This window comes from Selaginella moellendorffii, unplaced genomic scaffold (assembly GCF_000143415.4).
Source record: "Selaginella moellendorffii unplaced genomic scaffold, v1.0 SELMOscaffold_79, whole genome shotgun sequence".
NCBI lineage: Eukaryota > Viridiplantae > Streptophyta > Lycopodiopsida > Selaginellales > Selaginellaceae > Selaginella > Selaginella moellendorffii.
Window position 1 is genome coordinate 837701 of NW_003314340.1, and position 22013 is coordinate 859713.

The window sequence follows — 22013 nt, forward strand, 5'->3', positions numbered from 1 at the left end:
CCTCGTTATGAAACCCTAAAATGGGGCTAGAGTAGAAGCAGGGATTTGGGGAGGGAGGGAGCGATGGCGATGGGGCAGAGCGCCAAACCAATGCCGCAGCTTGATCAGCAGAGCACCAAGGAGCTCAATCTCACTGTGCTCCAGCGCATGGACAAGCACGTCGAGGACATTCTCACCACCGCGGGTCACGTTACCTTCTACGAGTTCAGCATGGACCTCAATCAGTGGGTAAGGGCCTGGGCTTGGAATTCTGGGCGAGGGGTTTGGATCCTTTGCTGGATTTTGAGGCGCTAATGCTCGATCCTATCGTTATTCGCAGAGTCGAAAGGATGTAGAGGGGTCATTGTTCGTTGTGAAAAGGCAAGGATGGATCTTGTGGTGTGGTTTGTTTTTATTCTGTGTTCTTGGTGATCTAGGCGGATGCAGCCCAGGTTCCAGTTCATTGTCATGAATCGCAGGAGCACAGGTAAGAGTGATTGCAACTTTCTCTCTTTGTTTTTCTTAGACGCTAAAAAACTCTTCCTTGCTGGATTTGTTTTGACGCGTTGGTGACTGTGCCTGTCAGAGAACTTGGTCGAGGATCTCCTCAGCAATTTCGAGTACGAGGTCCAGGTGCCTTACTTGCTCTACCGAAATGCAGCGCAAGAGGTTAACGGGATCTGGTTCTACAATCCACGGGAGTGTGAAGAAGTTGCCAAGCTATTCTCGAGGTTTGTTATTTTCTCTTTTTTTTTTCTCTTGAAACGCTGAAAGTCTGATTTTGGTGCGATCTACAGGATACTCAACGCCTTCTCGAAAATTCCTCCAAAGCCAAAGCTGATCAGCCAGCCGAGGTTGTAGTAGATCTCTTCTCATCTTCCTGACTGGATTTGACATGGTGTGCTTACTGAAGCGTGCAGTAATGAATTTCAAGAGCTAGAGGCAGTTCCGACAGCGGCCATTGTGGAGGGACCACTGGAACCAGCAAGCGCCGTTCCAGAAGAACCACTGGAGCGGTTTTTTAACGTAAGCCCATCTTCCAGTCTCACATCTAACAAACATTTCTTTCTCTTTCTGTTTTTTTTCTCTGCTTTACAGAATGCTTTACAGCTGAATGTGGATCCTCCACCACCATCTTCTCGGCCTCCAGTCGCGACAGTTCCCATTATCCGTTCGACCGTACCACCATCTTCCAATGTAGCACCCGTCGTTCCACCCCCGGTCGCGAGCGTCCCAGCCATTACGACTGTGACTCCAGAGCCAGCCGAAGGAACTCCCGTTTTGGTGAAGCCATCCTTCTTCATGACGCCTCCAGCGTCCACGGTTCTCGCTCCTCCTCCTCCTCCTGTTCTTCAACCATCGCATGGTGCGCCTTTCCTCCAACCATTTCCACCGCCAGCTCCACCTCCATCGCTTGCTCCAGTTTCCGCGACTTTGATCACGAGGGAGGGAGTTCGGGATGCCCTCTCGCGGCTCGTTCAGGTAGATTAAAGTTGTCTTTGTTTGTTGATGGTGTTCTTACTTTCTTGTTTTGGTTTTGGTCTTTGTTTGAGCAGACTGATCAGTTTATCGACCTGATATACCGTGAGATGCTCAATGCACACACCAAGTAGTGTGCCGTATGGTTTGTGTTTATATATGTGTATTCTGCTTGTTCAATTTTCCCTGTTAAGATTATCCTACCTGTTTCCTTTCTTCTTCTCGTTCTTTGTACAATGCACAATGTCTCGAGTGCCGTGTCCTCGTCCCTTGACAAAGCGGGAACAGGTACATTCTCAAAGTAAAGTAAACAGACTTTAGAAGTTGCTAACAAGCGTTTCTTCCTCGCAGTTTAGAGCTACAATGCGTGAAAGGAGAGCGAGGAGCCTAACGAAAGAAAGATCGCAAAGAGAAAAAAGTCGCAAGGATTTCAGGTGAGCAAAGTAGCTCCTAGGGGGAGCATTTTCTCGCGGAGTTTTTTGACTGCTAATGGACAGGGAGAAAGCGCCGAGTGCAAGGATCTAGGCCGTTGCTTTGGTGGGGGTGGCTATGGAGGAGGAGGAGGAGAGCGCAATATTTAGCGAAGAAAGGCAAGAGCACATGCCGTCTCTTTGTTTGTTGCTCCTGACACTGTACATTGATCTGTCCCCTTCAGATTCGAAAGCGGTGGTGGGATGGATCCAAATCCGCTCGCTCTTTGGCAGGGAAAACGCAAAAAGAAAGGGACACTTTCCAGTCGAGCGACCCCGCAAAATCCACGAACGTCGTTCGTTGCGCTCCAGCCAGCCTCGGATCTACCAAAGAATCAGCTACATGATCATGGGAGGCTCGAGATGATCGAAGAGAGAAGACAACTGCGAATCTCTGATGGGGCCGGAAAATTGTCCCTTTTTTCTCGCTCAATTATGCTGCGCAATTCATGGCGCGTTTTGGACCAACTTTTATTCACATTGAAAGATTGCTCGCTCTCGCCATGATCACAGAAGCTCTCGCCATGATCATAGAAACGGTAGCAAAGGAAACTAAAAGAGGCTCTATCGTTTTGAATTGTAGAAGCTATAGAACACAGCCCCCGTGCCCGATCGATCGCGATCCCGCTCGAACCAGTGGGTCACCAGAGCACCCAATTCAGAGCTGCAGCGACCCACAAGCCCAGAATCGCGAAACTCGCCATGGAGCTCGCGGGAATTCGCGGCGGCGTGGAGGAGGAGTAGCCATTCTGGACCTTGATGTAGGCGGTGATGGTGTCGCGGTTGCGCACGGGGATGAAGGGGATGCTCTGGACGGGAATGTAGTCGTGGTACTGGTAGCAGGAGGAGGTGGGCGCATCAAACACGACCGCGGAGCAGGAGCAATCGGTGGTGCACGAGTCGAGGCAGTCGGCGGGCGAGCAAACCGTTGGAGCCTTGGAGGTGATGTTGAAGTACGTGACATAGGCGATGTGGAGATACGTGAAGGCCTTGCCGGTGTCGAAGATGCACGAGTAATTGTGATCCCATTTCCCCTCCAGCGACACCCCTGCTGCGGCTGGAGTCGCGGATTTGCTGCTTGGTTCTTCCGGGAGGATCCTCGCCTGACCCAGAGCTCTTCCAGAGGCTTGGAGCGCCGAGAATTTCCAGAGGATGAGAAGGGAGAGGAAGAATTTCGATCTGGCGGTGGTGGTCATGGATGGATCCTTGGTCTGATCTATCTACACTTGTCACTACTGCTTCGAGTGTTTCTATCTATCCGTGCGAGGAGAGGAGAAATTCTCACGCTATTCTTGCAATTGACGTCGCCATTCGAGGGAGGGAGAGCGAGAGAGGAGAAGGGGGCAGGAAAAATTCAAGCGATGGCAGAGGGGTGTAGGTAATGCCCGATTTGAGGAAGCGATTAGAACATAAATTTAATCAAGTGGAAAACGTACGTAGAAAATGGCCGTTGCTTTTTATGAATGGATGACGTGTACAACGATGTACAACGTGCAGTCCATGTCACTGCACCTGGTCACCACGCGGAGATTTAGTCTGCATCTTCTCCAACTTTTCAATTTCAATTCTTTTCACCTTATCATGCACAATTAAAAAGAAAAGCTTCTTCTTCTTTGTTAGCAGCATCCTGTTCTGTGCAAATCTGGAGAGCAAGCAAGTATTAGCAAATATCATGTTTACCTCCACAGCGCTCCATCCCTCTCCTACATAATAAACAGTAGAATTAACCACCACTTATAAACAATTGCAAACATCATTGCTAAGATATATAATTCATACCACCCAAAGAGTGCAAACAGTCTATATTTGCCCAAAATATCCTGAATCTGTCATGTGGCTTTCATAGTCTAAGTTCTTTCAAGAAATGCAGAAGTAACTATAGTAGGGGAGGCTAAGCAAATCGAAGGCTATTGTCTGATTCATTTATGTTGAAAGTTTAGTAATTAATTTCTTTTGTGATTTTTTAACCTAATGTGATGATTATTGATTTTTTCAATTTTGGGATGGACTCATTCATCAACAGTTTGTGACGATAGTCATGAATACAAAAGCTTTGTGAGGTTTAAGAATCTTGTATTTGTATGTATTTAATGGTGAAATGTAATTATGTGTTGTCAAAGTGTGGCATAACACCCTAGCAATAAAGCACTTTCCACAAGATATTAGAATTGATTTAACAATAATTTTGGTAATCCCATATGCTCAAATATGCTGAAAACTTTATTTGTACCCATGATATATGTTAGAAAATTAAAATGTCATGATATGCTTCAAACTAAAATGTTGTGACATACTTTTTTTTGTACTTGTCCAACCTTTTCTTTTTACTCTAAGGCCTTAAATTTTTATTTTTATGAATTTCTTTATTGATCTTTCACCTTGAGGATTTCACACTGTTTTTATTGTGGTTATTCTTGTTATGGCCGACTCATTTTTCAAAATCTTTTTGAGGATTTGATAATGTTTTTTTATTGTGGTCGATTAATTTAAAATGGCACATTTTCTTGCCAATGTCATAAAACAATTGATAGAGAACAACTAACTTAACTTATTTATAAAGAGATCATAAGTATTACAAATCCAATACCAAAGGTAAGCAAAACGCTCTTCCTTGATCACTTGGAAAAGTGATTTTTGGATTTGCTTCATGATCAATGGCCACACTTCAATTTGGTGCTCATCAAGGCACTCTCTTTCCACATCACCACCAGCAATGGCAAGATTGTCATTGCCTACAATGCCGCATCTGGGAACTGGCAATGGAGAACTTACACTGACAACATCGCCTCACAGTACTACTGATCATGTTCCATGCAATCCTGTCCCTTGCCAGCATCAAGTGGAAGATCACTAGCACTTTCTGATGCCCAGCACGGGCAAATATGGCGAACAATGCGGTCTAGAAGACACGATTGTGCTGGGGCATCAGGTCGAACAAAGAGTTGGACTCTCATAGCTCTCCGTGCTGCATGCTCGCCGTCAAGACTGCATTCCAGGAGACCAGGTTGCGATCAGGCACGGCATAGAAGATCTCTTTGGCATTTACAAGATGCCTCTTAGCGGCAAGTGCTGTAACCACTGTGTTCCACACTAAGAGATCGTGCTCCAGCATGCGATCAAAACAATTTTATGCTTCGGAAAATTTCCCGCATTGACAGTACGCAGCTAGCATGGCAGTCCGCGAAACAATGTTCCTCTGCGGCATATCGTTTTTGCTTCTGCAAATTGCCTGAGGTTGGCATATGCTGCAAAGATGGCGGTCCACGACAACTGAGGAATCCAAGCGCTTGTTTGATTGCATGCCGCAGCTCGATCACGTGTCCTGGAACGCGGTGCTCGGGGCCTACGCCCACAATGGCCACTGGGACGAGGCCGTGGCGCTCTTCTCCGCCATGCCCGCTCTGCGAGTACGGTCATCGCAGCATGATCCACCACGCGAGCGATGCTGAGCACCTATGCCTGTAACGGGAATCTTGATGAGGCTTGGCATATCTTTGACTGGATGCCGGAACGCGATGTTTTTTTCATGGAACTCAATCCTCTCAGCAAATGCCCAAATCGGGCATCTGGAACATACGAAGTTTCTGTTTGATACAGAATTTTTTTATTAAAGGCCAGATAAAGATCCGATTGCCTGGAACGCAATAATTTCCGCCTATGCGCATAAAGCGCTATGGTGCGATCAAGGTTGAAGAGGAGAGACCGGGCGATCGTTGCTTCACCTTGGTTCTTCTCGTGTGTGGACGCACTGGAAAAGTTTGGGGTGGCTTTCGTTGCTTCGCGGAGATGGTGATCGATTATGGGATCGTTGCAAACAAGCTCCAGTACCGATGTATGATCGGCCGGGCATCTGAGAGAGGCGAAGGAGCGTATCGCAAGCATGCCATTCGAGGCGGAGGTGATGGACTGGCGATGTTTGCCGGGTGCATCGACGAGCTACAGCAATTTGGAACATGGTGCTCACGCAGCTAAGGCTCTCTTGGGTGGCCAAAACGAAGATTCAGCCGCCTATGTCCTTGCGAACATGTATGTGATGAAAGATGGATCGCCCAGGAAAAGTATGATCTTCTCGAAGAGGAGGAGGAGGTTGGCTGAGAGTTTGTGATGACGCGATGGTTGCTCTAGCTCTAAGAACTGAATCACCCTGCTGCTCTGGCTCCGACCTCGACAATTCGAGGGCGAGATATCGCTCCAACTTGCTGATTCACAGGTATGGGAAGCTTGGAAACCTGGAGCTTGCGCGCGAGGCTTTTGAGGCCATCAAGCATCCCAATGTTTTCTCGTGGAACCTTTTCATCGCGGCGTGTATTGACAATGGGAGCTTGCGGGAAGCAAGAGAGGTGTTTGACAGGATGCCTGCGACGGACAAGGACATTGTGTCCTGGAACACAATGCTGCGTGGGCATTTCCAGCTCGGTAACCTTCGTGAAGCTATGGCGGTGTTTCAAAAGATGCCGGAGAGGGACGTCGTTTCTTGGACTACTGTCCTTTCTGCAAATGCCCAAGAAGGTCATTTTGAAGTTTCAATTGCCTTGTTTAACATGATGCCCGTACGTAGCGTGGTCAGCTGGAATACTCTTTTGCAAGCGTACACATTGTTCAAAAAGATGGAAGAGGCTCGCGATTTGTTTCTCTGCATGCCTTACCGAGATGTTTCAACGTGGAACACAATGATATCTGGAAATGCCGTAGCGGGGCATTGTGCTGAGGCTCAAACATGCTTTAAATCCATGCCAGAGATGGACGTGGTTTCATTCACGGCAATGATGAAAGCCTTTGGCGAGGCTGGGGACTTGCAAGGAGCGCAAAAAGTATTTGATTCCTCTCCCGCGAAGAACATCGTGTGCTGGAGCGCCATGGTAACCGCGTATGCCCAGCGTGGGCATCTGGAAGATGCTAAGTGCCTGTTTGACAGGATGCCTGAATGGAACACGGTGGCCTGCTCGGCCTTGATCTCGGCCTACGGCCAACAGTTCCATCTCGAGGCAGCCACGCAGGTGTTCTTCGAATACATGGCCGAGTGGAGCACGGTTTCCTGCAATGCACTCTTGACCGCTTACTCCAAAAGCCGCCACCTCGAGGCAGCCATACAGATGTTCGACGCCATAGCCTACCGTAATGTGGGATCCTGGAACTCGCTGCTCGCAGCCTACGCCGATAACGGGAGCCTCGAAAACTCAGCAAAGGTATTTGCAATGATCCCCGACCGCGATCCCGTGTCCTGGAGCTCCATGATCACAGCCTACGCTCGATCCGGGCGCTGTAACGAAGCCACCAAAACCACCCAGCTGATGCAGCTCCAAGGCTTCGCGCTGGACAGCATCGCATTCCTGGGCATCCTCAACGCTTGCAAGCAACGGGGGCTCTTGCGGGAGGCTTACTCGTACCTGGGGCTCATGGTGGCGGAGCACGGCATGGAAGCGTCGGCGGAGCACTATGGAGCGGTCATCGACGCCCTGGCCGGATCGGGGCTCTTGGGCTGCGCCGAGGAGCTCGCCGCCAGCCTGCCGCTGGGATTGGACGCCGCCGGGTGCGCGTCACTGCTGGGAGCTTGCCGGATCCACTGGGACGTGAGCCTTGGAAGGCGGGTTGCGCAAAGGATGAGCTCCAGCAGCCCCGCGCTCTACGTAACACTCTCCAATGCATATAGCAGCTGAAAATCTCCGCCTGTCAAAAGACTTGAGCGAGAGGGATCTCTGAGCGAGAACTTGAGGCTGTTGCTGCTACTGTTGGTGGTGATAGTGGTGGAGTGAGAGTGAGAGTTTGCTTCTTCTTGAGCGCCTCCGCCGCCAAAATAAAAACAAAAAAAAAAAAAAAAAAAGGTGGATGTCGTCACTTGCTTCGTCAAACAAATGCCGAAACACATAAAGGATTGACTTAGTCGCTGAGGGTGAGGAGCACCAACTGTTTAGCCGGCAATTCTTAGCTCGAGCATCTCTTCTCTATCGTTTTGCCCTATAAATTTCTATTCTCATAGTCGGCGGCGGGCCGACTATGTGGTTTCACTCGCTACTCTCCCTTTTGCTGCTAGTCCCACTGCGATCCATCCGCGCGCACCAAGAATGCCCCTCCTCCTCTGCTGGCGATGCCGCGATCGCAAACTCCACGCTCTCTAGCATCGGCGATGGCGAGGACATTCGAGAATGGCTGGTTGGAATCCGGCGGCGCATCCACCAGCGCCCAGAGCTGGGCTTCCAAGAGTTTGAGACGAGCGCGCTCATCCGGGCGGAGCTAGACGCGCTGGGCGTGCCGTACGAGTGGCCGGTGGCGGGCACGGGTGTGGTGGCCACCATCGGTACGGGTGGGCCGCCCATCGTGGCCCTGCGAGCCGACATGGACGCCCTCCCTCTCCAGGTAATAAAGCAAATCTTACTTCTCCCGCCTTGGTAAAACTCACGGTAAAAATCTCTCTTTGCGAAGGAGCTGGGCAATCCCGAGTACAAGAGCCAGGTGGCCGGTAAAATGCACGCCTGTGGCCACGACGCCCACGTGGCGATGCTGCTGGGTGCCGCGCGACTCCTCTCCCGCCCCGCCGCGGTACCGCGCGGTACAGTCCGGCTGCTCTTTCAGCCCGCCGAGGAGGGCCTCTACGGCGCCCTGGCCATGGTTGAGGGTGGCGCGCTGGGTGACGCCCAGGCCATCTTTGGCATCCACGTCACCTCCGAGAGGCCGGTGGGTACCGCCAGCAGCCGCACGGGACCCCTCCTCGCGGGCGCCGGGTTTTTCACCGCTACCATCACCGGACGTGGAGGCCACGCCGCCTTGCCGCACAAGACGATAGATCCCATTCTCGCAGCATCGATGGTGGTGGCTAGTCTTCAGCAGCTCGTCTCCCGCGAATCCAATCCTCTCGAGAGCGAGGTAAACTCTTCACATTTCAATGGTATGACTGTACCGCGCGGTACCGCGTGCTGCACAGGTCGTGTCCGTGACGTCCATCCAGACCCCCGACTCTTTCAACGTCATTCCTTCCACGGTGACGCTCAAAGGGACTTTCCGGGGCTACAAGAAAGAAGGCCTCAGGCGACTGAAAACCAGAATCGAACAGGTTGGTTTCTCGTCCCAGCTTTGCTTGATCTTCCATCTCGATCTTCTCCGCAGCAGATCTTCTCGTCCCAAGTTTGCTTGATCTTCCATCTCCATCTTCTCGCAACTTTGCTTGATCTTCCATCTAGATCTTCTCGTCCCAAGTTTGCTTGATCTTCCATCTCGATCTTCTCAACTTTGCTTGATCTTCCATCGATCTTCTCGGCTTCGCAGGTGATCACCAGCCAAGCTTCCGTGCATCAGTGCTCGGCCAGCATAGATATCAGTAACTTGCAACCCGCCACCTCCAACGATCCGGAGCTCTACCACTTCTTCCAGGGAGTCGCGAAGGATCTCCTGGGAGAAGACAAAGTGACCGAGATGGAGCCTACCATGGGAGCCGAGGACTTTGCTTTCTACTCGGATCACGTCCCAACCATGTTCTTCTTCCTGGGAAGTGGAAACGACGCCAAAGGATTCGACAACCGGCCACACTCCCCATACTTCGACTTGGACGAGGATGTTCTACCGATTGGAGCGGCCATGCACGCGGCGCTCGCGACAAACTACATTGAAAAGACAGCCACAGTTAGTGACATCTAAGTTAAATTCAAGCGTCGAAACCTCTACAAGAGCCAGCCTTGTCTGGTAAAGAAAAACTATTCACAGAAACTTATATTCAAGTCAGTAACAACCCAAAATCTCCTCCAGCAACAAAGGAAGTTACCTCGAGCACCAAAGCAGTAGCATAGCTAGATAGATCTACACGAAGGAATCGATGCTTTTATAGGTAGACGTGCCGAACGTCACCCGCGCCAAATCCTACTCCGCAACCCGGGCATTTCCTATGCCTTATTTCCAGATTCCTCTGAATACACGGGTTGCAGAATAGATGGAGGCACTTCGTAATCGCCACCTGAAACACGGAAAAGAGGCCCTTGAGCAACACAAACAATCGATGAAGGTGAATGTACACGTACCTCTTTCTGTCGGTCGTGGCAAACGCTACACTTTAGTAGCGTCCTGTATTTGTTTACTTCTTCCTGCAGCTTCTCCACCAGTGCGTTCTCTTGAGCTGTGGTATGCTTGGTTTTCAGTACGGTCAGTTCATTCTCAAGTCGCTTCTTCTCAAACCTGCAGCAAGCGAATTCAATACAAAAGCCAGTAAATATAGACAGGGTACCTTTCGTTCTCCAGTACTACCAGGACATCGTTCGTCTTTTCTCCACGTTCTCGGAGCTCTTTGTCAGAAACTTCCAAAGCGGATCTTAACGATTGGACCTCCCTCTCTGCCTCCGCCAATTTGCGCCGAGCGACCTCCACAGCCGAATTACTGTGCCGAGTCTCATCAGCTGCCTTGGTAAGCTGGTCCAGTTGTAGACGAACCTACACAAGAAATAGAATGTTAATGTAACGAAAATGACGATAACAATTGAGAAAAACCTGCTCTTCGAAACGAGCAGCCCTTTGCTTTTGCAAGTCGGCTGCAGACGTTGCAAGCTGCATCTTCCCAGATATCGACTGTTTCTCAGCAACAAGAGAGGTCTGCAACTGTTTCGCTTTCAAGCTTTCCGCCACAAGCTGTAAGCGGAAAATTAGTCTCATTTCTAGCTAACGTGAATCTAACAAACCTTTGTATTGTAATCATCCCTTTCGGATATCTGCTGCAAAAGCCTTTGGTTTTGAGTTTGCATGTCTTCATATGCTTGCCCGATAGTCTGTTTAAAAAGAAAACTACAGACATAAATGTAAGAAAACTAAAAATCTTACCTCGATTTCAGATATGTAAGCATCTCCTTCTTCACTTTTTGCCTTAATAGTTTCTAGCAGCTCCATCTTATCTCTGAAAAACAGTGTAAGAATGTCTAAAAGTTAAAAAGTGCCACAATGAACCTGTCAGAAACATCCAAGCGTTCACGAAGTTCAGCAATTTCTGCTTCAGCTGCCGCAAGTCTTTGCTGGCAGGCGGCCTCCGCCTCATTCGCTGTCTTTACGCGAAGTTCAAGGCTGTGTTCATCCAAGGCCTCCTGTAAACGTTGTATTTGGGCTCGAGCTCTACATTCTGATTGCTGTATTTCTAGAATATCCCTGCAGAGAAAGCACCAGATTAACAAGCTTTTGAAGAAAGAGAGTTGAAGGGCAACAGCACACCTGCTTTCTATTGACTCCTTTTCATACATATCTAGTATAAGCTTCAACTCCTGCTCGCTTTCTTTGAGAACGCGAATCTGTAATCGACCAATACCTTAAGAATCTGACGAAAGATAGCAGAACTGACCTCTTCTTTGAACACGTCTGCCTCAATAGCCTGATCTGCTAGCTTCTTCGAAAGATTTTTAAACTCGAATTTCTGTCAAAACGTTTATATATAAAGGATTCTTGTAATCATAGAGAATAGTACCTTTCTTTCAAGAACCGCTGCCATAGAATGGGAGTCTGCTCGAAGACTGCACACTTCATGGGCAGCATCTTTGTATTTGTTAAGCTGCAGTTGCATCATCCCCATCTCCTTGTGAAGTGTACTTATCATTAGCTTGAGCTCCGCAACAGTGTCCTTTCTTCCTGAGGTTATAAAAAAGAATAAGCGATCACAGGAAGGTCCCAAAACTCATACCAGAAAGCTGATTTAATTCTTCGACTCTTAGCTGTAAATCATCTCTATCGGCCATACATTGTTGTAACTTCGCCTCCAAAGCTGTGATCCTCGATTCCGCAACAGCTACGTCCCTCCGGGCAGCTTCTCCAGCTTCAGCTTTCAGGCTCACTTCTTTCTCGTGTCGTAATGCACTATCACGCTCAGCCTACAGCAGAGTTCTGGCACTTCAACACACTGGAAAATGGATGCCAGTCGGAATGACTTCTTATGTAGCTAGAAAAACGAGTTCTCACCTGAAACCGTTCCGCATTTGCTTGGCATCGGTCGAGTTCCGCCTTGAAGAACTTCAACTGATCTTGCAGTAGGAGGTAGGGCCTCGACGATATAACCCGTTGCTCGTCAATATGAGAATCCTGTGGGTGTGAATTCAGTGCCACTGAATATAGCATAACAAAGTAATGCGGAAACCTGTAATCGGCGTAGTTGCTCTGCCAGATTGAGATTCTTTTGATGTGCCTCTTGAAGATCAACGAGCCGGCACTCCGATAAAGCCTGAAATCAAAGCAGTAAGAAACTGAGAACCAACACGTTGGACATACCTTAGTTCTTTCTAAAAGTTCTTCAAGATCTCTAATATCTTTCGACGTCTTATACACTCCACCCTTTTCTCCTGGTTCTTTTGTCACGGCACCAGGTGTTGGCGGCCCTGGTGGCAAATCTTTCTGATTCCTTAAAGCAGCAGCGAGCTTTCGCCTACTCGTGTCCAGTTCTGCTAGCGTATCTTCGAGCTCACCTGAAAGATGCCGACCCTCAGCGTAGCACTAAAACATATAAAAACTAGCTTACCAGTTAATCTTCCTATTTCAGCTCGATCCTTCAAGCGGGAATCCTCCATAGCCGTCATTGCAGAGCTAATTTCTTTATGCTTGAGATGGAGTGCTTCCATCGCTGTTCTCAAACTTTGAGTTTCAACCAGCAAATCATCATGAGCCTTTTGAAGGGCCTTTCCAGCAACTGAACAATGAAAGCATAAAAAACTGGACAAACACCACTTGAGATACATACCATCAGAAGATAGTTGATTCTTTAACATGGAGGTGAGCTCGTCATGCTTAGCGCGTTGGGATTGAATAACCTGCACTATGTAGCTCATCGTTTTCACAGTGGAGGCCCTTCTGCTGTTTAAAGCCGCATCGAGGGTGTCACCTTCCGTAGATGCTGAGGAGCGAACTAAGCGCTGTAAAAAAGTTTCCTCCGGAATTACGGACGATGTATCCGGCTTATCTGCAACTGAACGGCATTTGTCAGCCTATCCATGTAACTGGAATATTTCTTACCACTTGACACTGGCGGCGCTACCTCCAGCACCGGTACCTCGGTAGTACCATCAGGATGAGCATTTACGGCTAGTAGCTCCAAGTCATCCACTAGCTATAGAAAAGAACGAGTCAGACATAGAAACCAAACAAACAACAATGAAAGATAAAAGGGACTGCTTACCTCCTTCCAGCACCTATTCACCGAAATAAGCGTCTCATCAAAAGAAGTTTGCTTTGATTTAAGCTGGTTGAACTTATCCTCCAGAGCGTGTATCTCACTTCTTTGAGCGTCAAGCTTCTGAGCGAGTTGCTGGTTTTGGTACTGAAGCATTCCCGGGTCCGCCTATACATGCACAAAGAAGCATTAGAAAAGAAGAAAGACCAACAATAAGAAGACCAAACCTTTCTCTCCTCTAAAACTGGAGCCATGGGCTGCTGCTTCTTTGGCGGTGGCGAGAGAGACGTGTGATTGTTGGAATGCCTTCGCTTGCGCTCCGACTCCTCAGTGCTACCCATTCGGCTCCCACTACCCCTACTGGTACCTGCGTTGCTCGGACTGGCGGCGCTACTCCTCCAAGCAGCCTCATCAATCGCCAGTGGCGACTTGGCCACCGACGACCGAAGCGCTTCCACAGACGGCTCCAGGGCGGCGAAAGCGAGACAAGATTTCGACAGTCTCCTCAAGCGCCATACCCTACCTCAAGCCCTAGCTATGGCGCCGCAGCGCCATGCCGCCGGCGACTACTCCGGGCAAAGCGCCATTCCCGTGCTGGAGCGCTACCCTAGGGTCGGAATGGCTATGGCGCCGCCGCCGCCCAACCAATACAGATGGAAAATGAATGAAGGAAAGAATTCCAATCCCCTCTAAGTCTCTGCTTGCATGAATTGCCCGCCCGTCACGCGCCGTTGATCTGCGGGCATCCAACACTCACAAACGCGCCACGACAAATGTGAAGGACTTTGAAGGGCGTTACCGGCAATGCTTCTATTTCCATTCCAGAATGAACTATGCCCTCCATCGCCGGAGAGATTTTTCTGGCAGCCACGTGGCACAACCCTCGCGGTCCAAATTAGGTTACGCGTTTCCCAGATTGCAGCCGCTAGCTCCAACGGTCCCGATTCGCGGGAGCCATCGTTTATATGGACCATCGGGGATTAGGGTTCTTCGTGGTCTGTGATGATCTCTCTTGTGGCGAGTTGCGAGTAGAGACGATGCCTTGCCTCGCGCAAGGGAACCCATTCATCTCCTCGCATCTCTGTGAATCGCCCATCCTCTATTTCTGAGACCCTAAAATCTCCTTTGTGGAATTCGATTTTTTTTCTCACGGACAGATGATGAATCCATGTAAGGTCTCGTTCGTCTGAGTGAAAAGCTCTCGCGCTTTTCCTGACGACAACGATTTATATCACCACCCATAGACTGATGTCCGCGTTTTTTCGATCTAGATTTCGCTCTCACACCTCGACATTCTCCTTGGCCGTTGTCTTCTTCACTGCTTCGGTTTCTTCCGAGGATCCGGGAACTTTTTCTTCTTCCTCGGCGGATTTCTTCGCTGTGAGCTCGGTCTGGAATTCGTCCGCTGCCTGCCCATGACAACAAAACCAAATGAGGCCGCGAGATTCACGAAAAGATCTCTTTTTTACTTGTTGGAAGCTCTTGACAGTCTTGCCGAGGCTCTTCCCAATCTCTGGGAGCTTCTTGGGCCCAAAAACCAGCGCCGCCACTCCGGCGATCACGACGAGCTCGGGCACGCCCAGCCCAAACAGCGCCATCACTCTGGCAGTCCGTCTCGTTGCTAGCATCGAATTGACGCCCCGCGCTCTCAGCCGCAGCACGCCATCGCCGAAAACCTCACGAGACGTCAACGAAGCTCCTGCGCCATGACAATCCAATTCGAATCCTTCGTTTCATCCAATCGTTTTCGATCGAATTTACCTGGAACAAATGCGCTCGCTGGCGCATTGCATCGCGCCGCTGACGGCAATGGCGTGCTCCTCGCGATCGCAGCGGCAGGCCGGGCTTGGATTGGCAACACCGCCATCGCCATCGCTAAAACCCTAGAATATTATCCCCGCGCCATTAGACCGCCATCAGCTTAGAGGAGAGAGAAAACGCTACACATGGAACACGAGCTAGCTTGCCCGAGAGGTCCAAGGGGGGTGACTTAAGATCACCTGCACGTAGTGCGCGTGGGTTCGAACCCCACAGCTAGCAAGATTTTGGAAATTTGAATCGATCACAAAACCTCCTTACTCACAGGTTCCTCTCCCGCGAATCGATCGCAAGACCTCCTTCACTATTCCAACGAATAGATTTGAGGAGCATTTTCAATGTGACTAGGGTTGGCGGGAATGAGGGACCCGTCCCTTCTCTACGCGGTGGCGACCATTTCTTTCGAGCCTGTGGGAGAGCTCGGCGATGGATTCCAGCCTTTTGCTTATGGATCGCTGCCTGTTTTTGGTTGCTGGGATCAAGCTCGAGCTGTATGTTTCTGGATGATTCTTTGATTGATCGATTGATGGATTTGAATTTAGGTCCCACTGGAGCGGCTGTCTGCCCGGAACTGGGAGTTGAGTTGCGTCCTGCCATCGTTTGATATCCATGGTAGCATTTTCTTTGTTTCAATCTTGTTTGATGGCTATTTTTCTTCTTGTAGAGGCTCCGGAGGTGATGTTCTTTGTGAAGAACGAGGAAAGTGTTCTACGCGTTGATGGTTCTCATCAGCTCTTGGAAAACACAAGGTTGTGTTCCGGCTTTTACAGTCCAGGCTCTCCCATACAAATCCATATCTCGATAACTTTGGATCAAGTTTCTCCTTTTGCACTCGGGAAGAACTGGAGACACAGTCAGTCGCGTGGATTTGCACCAGAGGTTTGTTCTTTTAGAATAGAAGAGCTCAAAGTTTTGTTTTCACAGGAGTCGGACGTGGATGGTTATGAAGTTCCATCCCCGAACTCTGAGACGCAGTACGCGGCAGATGCCGCTGAAGTTCCTCGCGATCGCGAGATCGAACTTTCTGCATCTGTGCCAGTAAAACTTTTCCAACAGAATCTAAAGGATCGATGTGTGTCTATCAAGGTAACTACAAGCTCTCATTTTCTATAATGCTTCCAACGTTTTATGCTCAGGATTTTGTGGTTTTGGGGTCCGAGAGAGAAAATGCTTGCGTGCCACCTGAAACAAGTGACAAGAATGAGAACAGACCAGATTCTAGGCCTGGAAGTCCTATCGCTTTAAGCCCCCAAGAACAACAGCTAGACCGCTCCGTAAGCAGCTCTCCCGGACTTGTTCGCTTGGGCAGTGATGTGAGCGTGTTGAATGGAAGCATCGATGACCTTGAGAGCAAGGTACTTAGTTCTCCGAATTTTTCCTTCTCCCGCGGTTGACATGAACTGTACAGGTCATGCCATCGGCAGCAGGAGCTGGAGCAGCTGGTGCGGTTGCCGATCGATTGCTTGGACCCAAAGAACGTCGTCGTCTTGCAATTGTTCTGGTACGCTAGAGCGAAATCGTCTTCTACCACTCTGTTAAATTCTGGGATTCGTGCCTTTCCAGGTTGGCTTGCCTGCGAGAGGGAAAACGTTTACTGCCGCGAAGTTGACGAGATACTTACGTTGGCTGGGACATGATACCAAGCACTTCAACGTTGGAAAGGTACCGTCTTCATCTCTGATGATAGCTTTTCGTGCCAAATGAGCTTCCACTATTTCATCGTGCAGTACCGTCGCCTTAAACACGGTTGCACTCAGGTAGTTGGATTTGCTACTAGTTTCTATGAGACCTTCTGAATTGAGTGCGATAACTAGAATGCGGATTTTTTTCGCTCAGACAATCAAGAAGGGATTGATGCGCGAAATGAGGTGACTGCACAAATTTTTCTATTTTAGTGTTGCTTATGATAGCAACAGCCTTCAACCTTGCCTTACAGGTCGCAGCTTTGGCCATGGATGACATGCTTTCCTGGATGGATGAAGGCGGCCAGGTGCGTTACTACAAATTCCATAAAAACTCTTAGCCTGTGTTTGTACTAGGTTGGCGTTTTCGATGCCACCAACAGCACAAAGTTGCGGAGAAAAATGCTTCTGACCATGGCTGAGGGAAAATGCCAGGTTTATATTCATATTTATACATTGACACCAAACAGTACACATTGAAACAGGTCATTTTTTTGGAAACGATTTGCAAAGATCCAGCAGTGATTGATCAAAATATTCGCCTCAAAATTCGCAAGAGCCCGGATTACGCTGATCAGTAAGTAAGCCTTGTTTTCCCTTCAACGTCCAACTCTCTCCACAACTGAGCTGGTGATCTTTATGTTGTTCAGACCTGACTATGAAGCAGCTCTAGCAGATTTTAAAGCTCGTCTCGTACATTACTCCAAGGTACGTGTCTAAATGATGGAGCGGTGTAAGATTTCCGAGAGTTATTGCAGGCTTATGAACCGGTTGATGAGGGGTCATACATTAAGATGATTGACATGGTTAGCGAACAAGACGGACAGATGCAGGTTCTAAATCTCATTTAGAATGTTCCGAGCAGTGCTTGCTTGTTTCTCTGGCCAGGTAAACAACATCAGTGGATATCTTCCTGGCCGAATAGTATTTTTTCTGGTGGGACTTTTCATAGTTTTGCAAGATAGAGTGCATAACTGTCTGGATAACAACAGGTAAACACTCATCTCACTCCTCGTCCGATTTTACTGACACGCCATGGCGAGAGCATGTTCAATCTCAATGGTCGCATTGGGGGTGACCCAGAGCTGAGGTAAGTTCATGCTTTCTTCTGTTGCTCTTGTGAACTGTGTGCTCTTCAGTGCTACAGGAGACATATATGCAACCAAGCTCGCGAGTTTCGTTCATAAGCGTCTCAAATCGCAGCACTCGGCATCGGTGAGCCTTGTTCCTCTCCTTCATTATTTAATTTTTTTTTGTTCTGCAATGCTCAGATATGGACGAGTACCCTACGAAGAACCATTCTCACTGCCACACACATCACCGGATTTCCAAAGGTAAATCTTTTCTCGAAAGTTTGATTGTCCGGCCTTGTATAGAAACATTTATAACGAGGCTGCATTAACAGGTCCAGTGGAGAGCTCTCGACGAGATTGACGCGGGAATATGTGATGGCATGACATACGAGGAAATAAAAGAGACAATGCCGGACGAATACCAGTAAGTGAGCGCTCCACTTTCGCAATTTAAAGTTTTGATGCTTGATAGCTACTACTTTCGCAGGTCAAGGAAGCTAGACAAGCTTCGATACCGTTACCCGCGGGGAGAATCGTACCTCGACGTTATCCAGAGGTAAGGGAAAAAAAAAAATAGCACAGGGAAAAGGAAAAAACGTCTTTGCAACCACGTAGGCCTAGTGCGTTACATTTTGGCTGTTAGAGAAAGTAAAGGAAGCTCTTTCAGGTTGGAGCCAGTTATTGTGGAGCTGGAGCGACAACGATCCCCAGTTGTGGTGGTAGCGCATCAAGTAAGCTTTAGATCCAAAAGATTCGAGACTGCCATCATGGTTTTTTCTCTCTTCCTTTTGCTTAAGACATCCTCACTCACAGGCAATACTTCGCTCGCTGTATGCCTATTTCACTGACAAGCCACTAGACGAAATTCCACACATTGAGGTGAGTGAGTGGAATTTATCTAGTCAATATGATCTGGCCAAGTTCCTTCTTTAAGCTTCTGCTTCCTTTGTGTGCCAGATGCCTCTTCACACTATCATTGAGATCCAGATGGGAGTCGCAGGTGTACAAGAGAAGCGATACAAGCTCTTATAATGTATAATGTATAGGGGCCATTGTTTACTATCACAGTGGAGAAAATTTGGTTTCTATGGTTTGGTTTTGATTGATTAGCATGGTTCCGACCTTAGCTCAGTTGGTAGAGCGGAGGACTGTAGTGCTCACAGACATCCTTAGGTCGCTGGTTCGATTCCGGCAGGTCGGACACTCTTTTCTTTTTCGCTCCTCTGTAAAGCTTTGATCCACGCCTTGTGTTTTTTTTCTTGGTGTGGCTATATTTCATTTTGGGAGGGAGAGAGCGCGAGCGTTTTGTGGCGGCCAAATGCAAGAACGATCTTCCTCTTCCTCGTCTTCGTCTTCGCGCTGGTGTTGTGGAGCCGCACCCGCCGCTAGAGAGGAAGATCACGAATCAGGTGAGGCATTCTTTCTTCCGGATCGCGCTGTTCTTGTTCTTGATCTCGGCTTTCTTGCTCGAATTCTTGCCAGACATGGCGGCGGCGCAGTCGCAGAAGTGGAGCTACTTCTCTAACAAACCGCAGTGAGTGGTAGTGTGGATTTGTGAGCGCTTCCAGCTAGCGGCATTTCCTTTTCCTTGGATTTCTTCCTCTCCTTTTTCTTTCTCCTCTCGAAATATCCCAGCGCGGGGCTTGCTAGAGCGGAAATCTCTCCTCTTTCTCCCTGTGTGTGCTTCGTTTTGCAAGAAATTCTCGCGGACTGACTAAAATGGGTGGATCTGCATTGGAATCGCTGGGCAAAAGCCTCAAAGAGACGCTCCACAAGGCCTCCTCGGACAGCGACAAGCGGCGGCTCACGGCGGACATGCAGAAGCTAGTGTGGGCGCAGCAGCGCCAGGAGCCAGCGGCGCCGCCACCGCCACCGCCAGGAACCACCGACGCCGCCAGCGATCCCGACCAAAACGACGAGATGGTTAAGGCGGTGGACAGCATCCAGGCCAAGGAGGAGGAGATCGAGAAGCGCAAGGCCGAGGTCCACCAGAGGGTCCAGGCAAAGCTTAGCAAAGTGGAGCTGGAAGCTCGCAGCTTGGACAACCTCCGCCGGGTAAGAAAGCTGGAAATCCTCCCTTCCTTCTCTTCGTCACTCTTCTACTCTTCTTGGAGTTGGAAAAGTTCTAAAGTTTTTCATACTCTTCTAGAAAGCTGGAAATCCTCTCTTCCTCCTCTTCGTTCGTTCTAAAGTCCTCAAGTTTTCATACTCTTCTACTGTTCTTGGAGTTGGAAAAGTTCTAAATTTTTTCATACTCTTCTTCTCTTCTAGAAAGCTGGAAATCCTTTGCTTCTCTTCGTTCGTTCTAAAGTTCTCAAGTTTCCATACTCTTCTACTCTTCTAGGAGTTGGAAAAGTTCTAAAGTTCTTTGGGACTCTTTTCTTCCAGGAGTTGGAAAATCTCGAGGATCCGACGAGGAAGGAAGTCGGGGAGATCCGCAAGAAGATTGAGGCGGTGGACCGGGAGCTCAAGCCGCTCAAGCAGCAGTTTGACAAGAAGGTACTCGTTTCCTCCCTTCCTTTTCTTGCTCCTTGTGTGCGCTTGGTTTGCCGAGGATCCATGCTACAATGTGTGCAGGAAAAGGAGTTTAAAGATGCCTCCAAGGCCCTCGACGACAAGGTGAAGCTCAAGGCCTCGCTCGTGAGCAAATTGATGGAGGTAAAGTTCTTGGTTGTCTCTTCTCACAACTTTTACAAGCCCGAGCTCGTTCTTCCAGGTTGTGACCGAGAGCGAGGCCGTGAGGATGAAGAAGCTCAACGAGCTCTCCAAGAGCTTCGATGATATGGACACCGCCGCGCTCGTTGCCAGTGGTGGAGCTTGAGATCCACTCTCGAGCTCGCAAATCCACGAACTCACAAACACTTCATAGGTGAAGATACTACACACACACACACACACACACTTACTCGTCGCAAATTCCTTCCTTTTTTTCTCGCTTTCACTTCTCCTTGCTTTGGCGGATTACATACATAGCTCGTGATCAAGATCAAGAAAAAAAAAAGAAAAAAAAAAAAAAGCCGCAGCGATTTTGTTGGTGTTTTCCTTTTTGTGATACGGAGCCTGGCTGCACTCCTCCTTTCGCGTCTGTGACACACAAACTTTATCATACAGTAAGAAAGAAATGCCCAGACGTTTCCAAAGTGTGGATTTTTTTGTTTCTTCCTTGTCACTGGAATGGAATCTAGCTTGCTTGGATGGAGATAGATCCTTGCCGTGTTCTTCAGTCTAGTTTTGGATCTTATCTTCCAACTTTCCTGGAGAGCTGGAGATCTTTGCTATGTTCTTCAGTCTAGTTTTGGAAGATAGATCGTTGCTAAGTTCTTCAGCCTAGTTTGATCTTATCTTCCAACTTTTATGGATTAAGTTTGCTCGATTCTTCCTGGAGAGTTTAACAAAGAGCCAGAGAGAATTCATTTGACCTTCCTGAGTAGCACGTAGAGGCGCTGATCCATTTGCAGCTCGTTAAGATGCTGTGGATCTCCCTTGAGTTTCATCAGCAATCCCCCAAACGACACATAAATGTCTCTGATCGAGCGAAGATTTGAGAGAGGTTTAAACAGAAGAAGGAAAAGTACGCTGGAAATACGTACACTTTGAGAGCGCCCGTGCTATGGTCGTCGCTATACTTGTAGAGCTTACCGTACATGACGTAGTCGTAGCGATCCGCGAGCGACCTCTTGCCACTCTAAAGCAAAGCGAAGAAAGAGATATAAAAGAAGGAAAAGGTGAAAAGCTGGGAATGGATGGAATGGAATTGAAAGCTACGCTAGGTGGATCAATCAATCGAGTGCTGGGTTTTGGCGGATTTGGCTCTTTTCTTGCGTGATCTTGGGTTGTTTGAATCAAAGTTGTGGACCACCGAGGGAAAAAAAGGGAATTTTTTTTGCATACCTGATCAAGCACGCCTTCGTCGGGCGTGCCATCCAGGCTGAGCGTCGGCGCCAAAGCCATGGTGAATTTTTCGTCCCTGTGGAGAGGGTACACATCGCAGTTGACATCCAGGAGCAAATGCATGTCGAATTGCTCGCTGTGTGCCTCGATCCTCGACACTGCGCACCACCGAAAAAGAGCACCCAAAGGATTAGTTTTTGTTCTTGTGGATCGTTCTCCAAAAAACGCTTTTGTGTAACGGAGAACACTCGCAACTAGGAGAGAAGTTTGAGAGATTCGACGAGGGAATGATTAGAGGAAGAAGGGACTTTCCTTTGTCGAATTTCTTGCCGTCCGGGTCGATGTCGGTGACCCGGAAGATGTCCTCGAGGAGCAAGTTCGCCATAGCTCTCTCTCTCTCTCCCCCCCCAGAAAGCTTTGAGAAAAACTTTGAGAAAACCACCACCCTTTGAGAAAAAACTTTGCTTTGTTTGCAAACTCGGAATGTAGGCTCTCGCTATATCTA

General features: G+C 48.7%; 8 protein-coding genes, 1 long non-coding RNA gene and 3 other non-coding genes across 14 annotated transcripts; 9 read left to right on the forward strand and 3 right to left on the reverse strand.

The window, feature by feature from the left end:
• The first annotated feature begins 10 nt into the window (after positions 1-10).
• Positions 11-1677, forward strand: LOC9656716 (mRNA-decapping enzyme-like protein). The gene is made up of 8 exons (XM_024660979.1): positions 11-228; positions 320-360; positions 417-466; positions 566-710; positions 777-833; positions 900-1005; positions 1078-1461; positions 1536-1677. The coding sequence occupies exons 1-8, from the start codon at positions 64-66 to the stop codon at positions 1590-1592; spliced, it is 1005 nt and encodes a 334-aa protein (XP_024516747.1). The 5' UTR covers positions 11-63; the 3' UTR covers positions 1593-1677.
• Positions 1678-6040: 4363 nt separating this feature from the next.
• On the forward strand, positions 6041-7585 carry LOC9656717 (pentatricopeptide repeat-containing protein At4g02750). Its single transcript, XM_024661011.1, has one exon. It carries the CDS (start codon positions 6041-6043, stop codon positions 7583-7585), a length of 1545 nt encoding a protein of 514 aa, XP_024516779.1.
• Positions 7586-7624: 39 nt separating this feature from the next.
• On the forward strand, positions 7625-9668 carry LOC112341200 (IAA-amino acid hydrolase ILR1-like 1). The gene is made up of 4 exons (XM_024660947.1): positions 7625-8282; positions 8349-8789; positions 8848-8976; positions 9189-9668. The coding sequence occupies exons 1-4, from the start codon at positions 7923-7925 to the stop codon at positions 9555-9557; spliced, it is 1299 nt and encodes a 432-aa protein (XP_024516715.1). The 5' UTR covers positions 7625-7922; the 3' UTR covers positions 9558-9668.
• LOC9657452 (E3 ubiquitin-protein ligase BRE1-like 2) lies at positions 9604-13905 on the reverse strand. 2 transcript variants are annotated; one of them, XM_024660946.1, is made up of 19 exons: positions 13272-13905; positions 13051-13212; positions 12888-12981; positions 12616-12834; positions 12397-12564; positions 12150-12343; positions 12019-12102; positions 11844-11963; positions 11569-11755; positions 11356-11516; positions 11233-11304; positions 11106-11182; positions 10848-11042; positions 10725-10797; positions 10586-10672; positions 10398-10535; positions 10138-10340; positions 9935-10088; positions 9604-9870 (listed from the first exon to the last, which is right to left on the reverse strand). In XM_024660946.1, exons 1-19 carry the CDS (start codon positions 13383-13385, stop codon positions 9739-9741), a joined length of 2634 nt encoding a protein of 877 aa, XP_024516714.1. In that variant the 5' UTR covers positions 13386-13905; the 3' UTR covers positions 9604-9738. The 2 variants fall into 2 exon arrangements, with proteins under 2 accessions (XP_024516714.1, XP_024516712.1); XM_024660944.1 differs by having other exon boundaries at positions 12616-12840.
• A 248-nt stretch (positions 13906-14153) lies between these two features.
• Positions 14154-14969, reverse strand: LOC9656718 (sec-independent protein translocase protein TATA, chloroplastic). The gene is made up of 3 exons (XM_002987210.2): positions 14806-14969; positions 14514-14743; positions 14154-14453 (listed from the first exon to the last, which is right to left on the reverse strand). The coding sequence occupies exons 1-3, from the start codon at positions 14915-14917 to the stop codon at positions 14325-14327; spliced, it is 471 nt and encodes a 156-aa protein (XP_002987256.2). The 5' UTR covers positions 14918-14969; the 3' UTR covers positions 14154-14324.
• LOC112341243 lies at positions 14197-14297 on the forward strand. The gene has a single exon (XR_002990482.1). It is a non-coding gene; the product is annotated as a small nucleolar RNA Z43 (small nucleolar RNA).
• Positions 14970-15001: 32 nt separating the features above from the next.
• On the forward strand, positions 15002-15084 carry TRNAL-UAA. Its single transcript has one exon. It is a non-coding gene; the product is annotated as a tRNA-Leu (tRNA).
• Positions 15085-15222: 138 nt separating this feature from the next.
• LOC112341225 lies at positions 15223-15539 on the forward strand. The gene is made up of 3 exons (XR_002990469.1): positions 15223-15353; positions 15405-15474; positions 15527-15539. It is a non-coding gene; the product is annotated as an uncharacterized LOC112341225 (long non-coding RNA).
• On the forward strand, positions 15538-18717 carry LOC9657453 (6-phosphofructo-2-kinase/fructose-2,6-bisphosphatase). Its single transcript, XM_002987127.2, has 20 exons — positions 15538-15948; positions 15999-16217; positions 16271-16363; positions 16426-16524; positions 16590-16619; positions 16677-16730; positions 16799-16852; positions 16902-16979; positions 17030-17121; positions 17195-17252; positions 17303-17377; positions 17433-17480; positions 17537-17634; positions 17684-17759; positions 17816-17878; positions 17950-18041; positions 18105-18173; positions 18285-18348; positions 18431-18496; positions 18575-18717. Exons 1-20 carry the CDS (start codon positions 15541-15543, stop codon positions 18647-18649), a joined length of 1911 nt encoding a protein of 636 aa, XP_002987173.2. The 5' UTR covers positions 15538-15540; the 3' UTR covers positions 18650-18717.
• Positions 18718-18734: 17 nt separating this feature from the next.
• On the forward strand, positions 18735-18818 carry TRNAY-GUA. Its single transcript is given in 2 exon segments — positions 18735-18771; positions 18783-18818. It is a non-coding gene; the product is annotated as a tRNA-Tyr (tRNA).
• LOC112341224 (actin cytoskeleton-regulatory complex protein pan-1-like) lies at positions 18803-20757 on the forward strand. Of its 2 annotated transcripts, none has more exons than XM_024661043.1 (6): positions 18803-19026; positions 19100-19151; positions 19372-19672; positions 20006-20116; positions 20195-20275; positions 20334-20757. In XM_024661043.1, the coding sequence occupies exons 1-6, from the start codon at positions 18936-18938 to the stop codon at positions 20436-20438; spliced, it is 741 nt and encodes a 246-aa protein (XP_024516811.1). In that variant the 5' UTR covers positions 18803-18935; the 3' UTR covers positions 20439-20757. The 2 variants fall into 2 exon arrangements, with proteins under 2 accessions (XP_024516811.1, XP_024516812.1); XM_024661044.1 differs by having other exon boundaries at positions 20201-20275.
• A 40-nt stretch (positions 20758-20797) lies between these two features.
• LOC9657454 (DNA-directed RNA polymerases II and V subunit 8A) lies at positions 20798-21893 on the reverse strand. Its single transcript, XM_024661013.1, has 4 exons — positions 21839-21893; positions 21509-21735; positions 21208-21302; positions 20798-21142 (listed from the first exon to the last, which is right to left on the reverse strand). The coding sequence occupies exons 1-4, from the start codon at positions 21891-21893 to the stop codon at positions 21028-21030; spliced, it is 492 nt and encodes a 163-aa protein (XP_024516781.1). The 3' UTR covers positions 20798-21027.
• Positions 21894-22013: the final 120 nt, after the last annotated feature.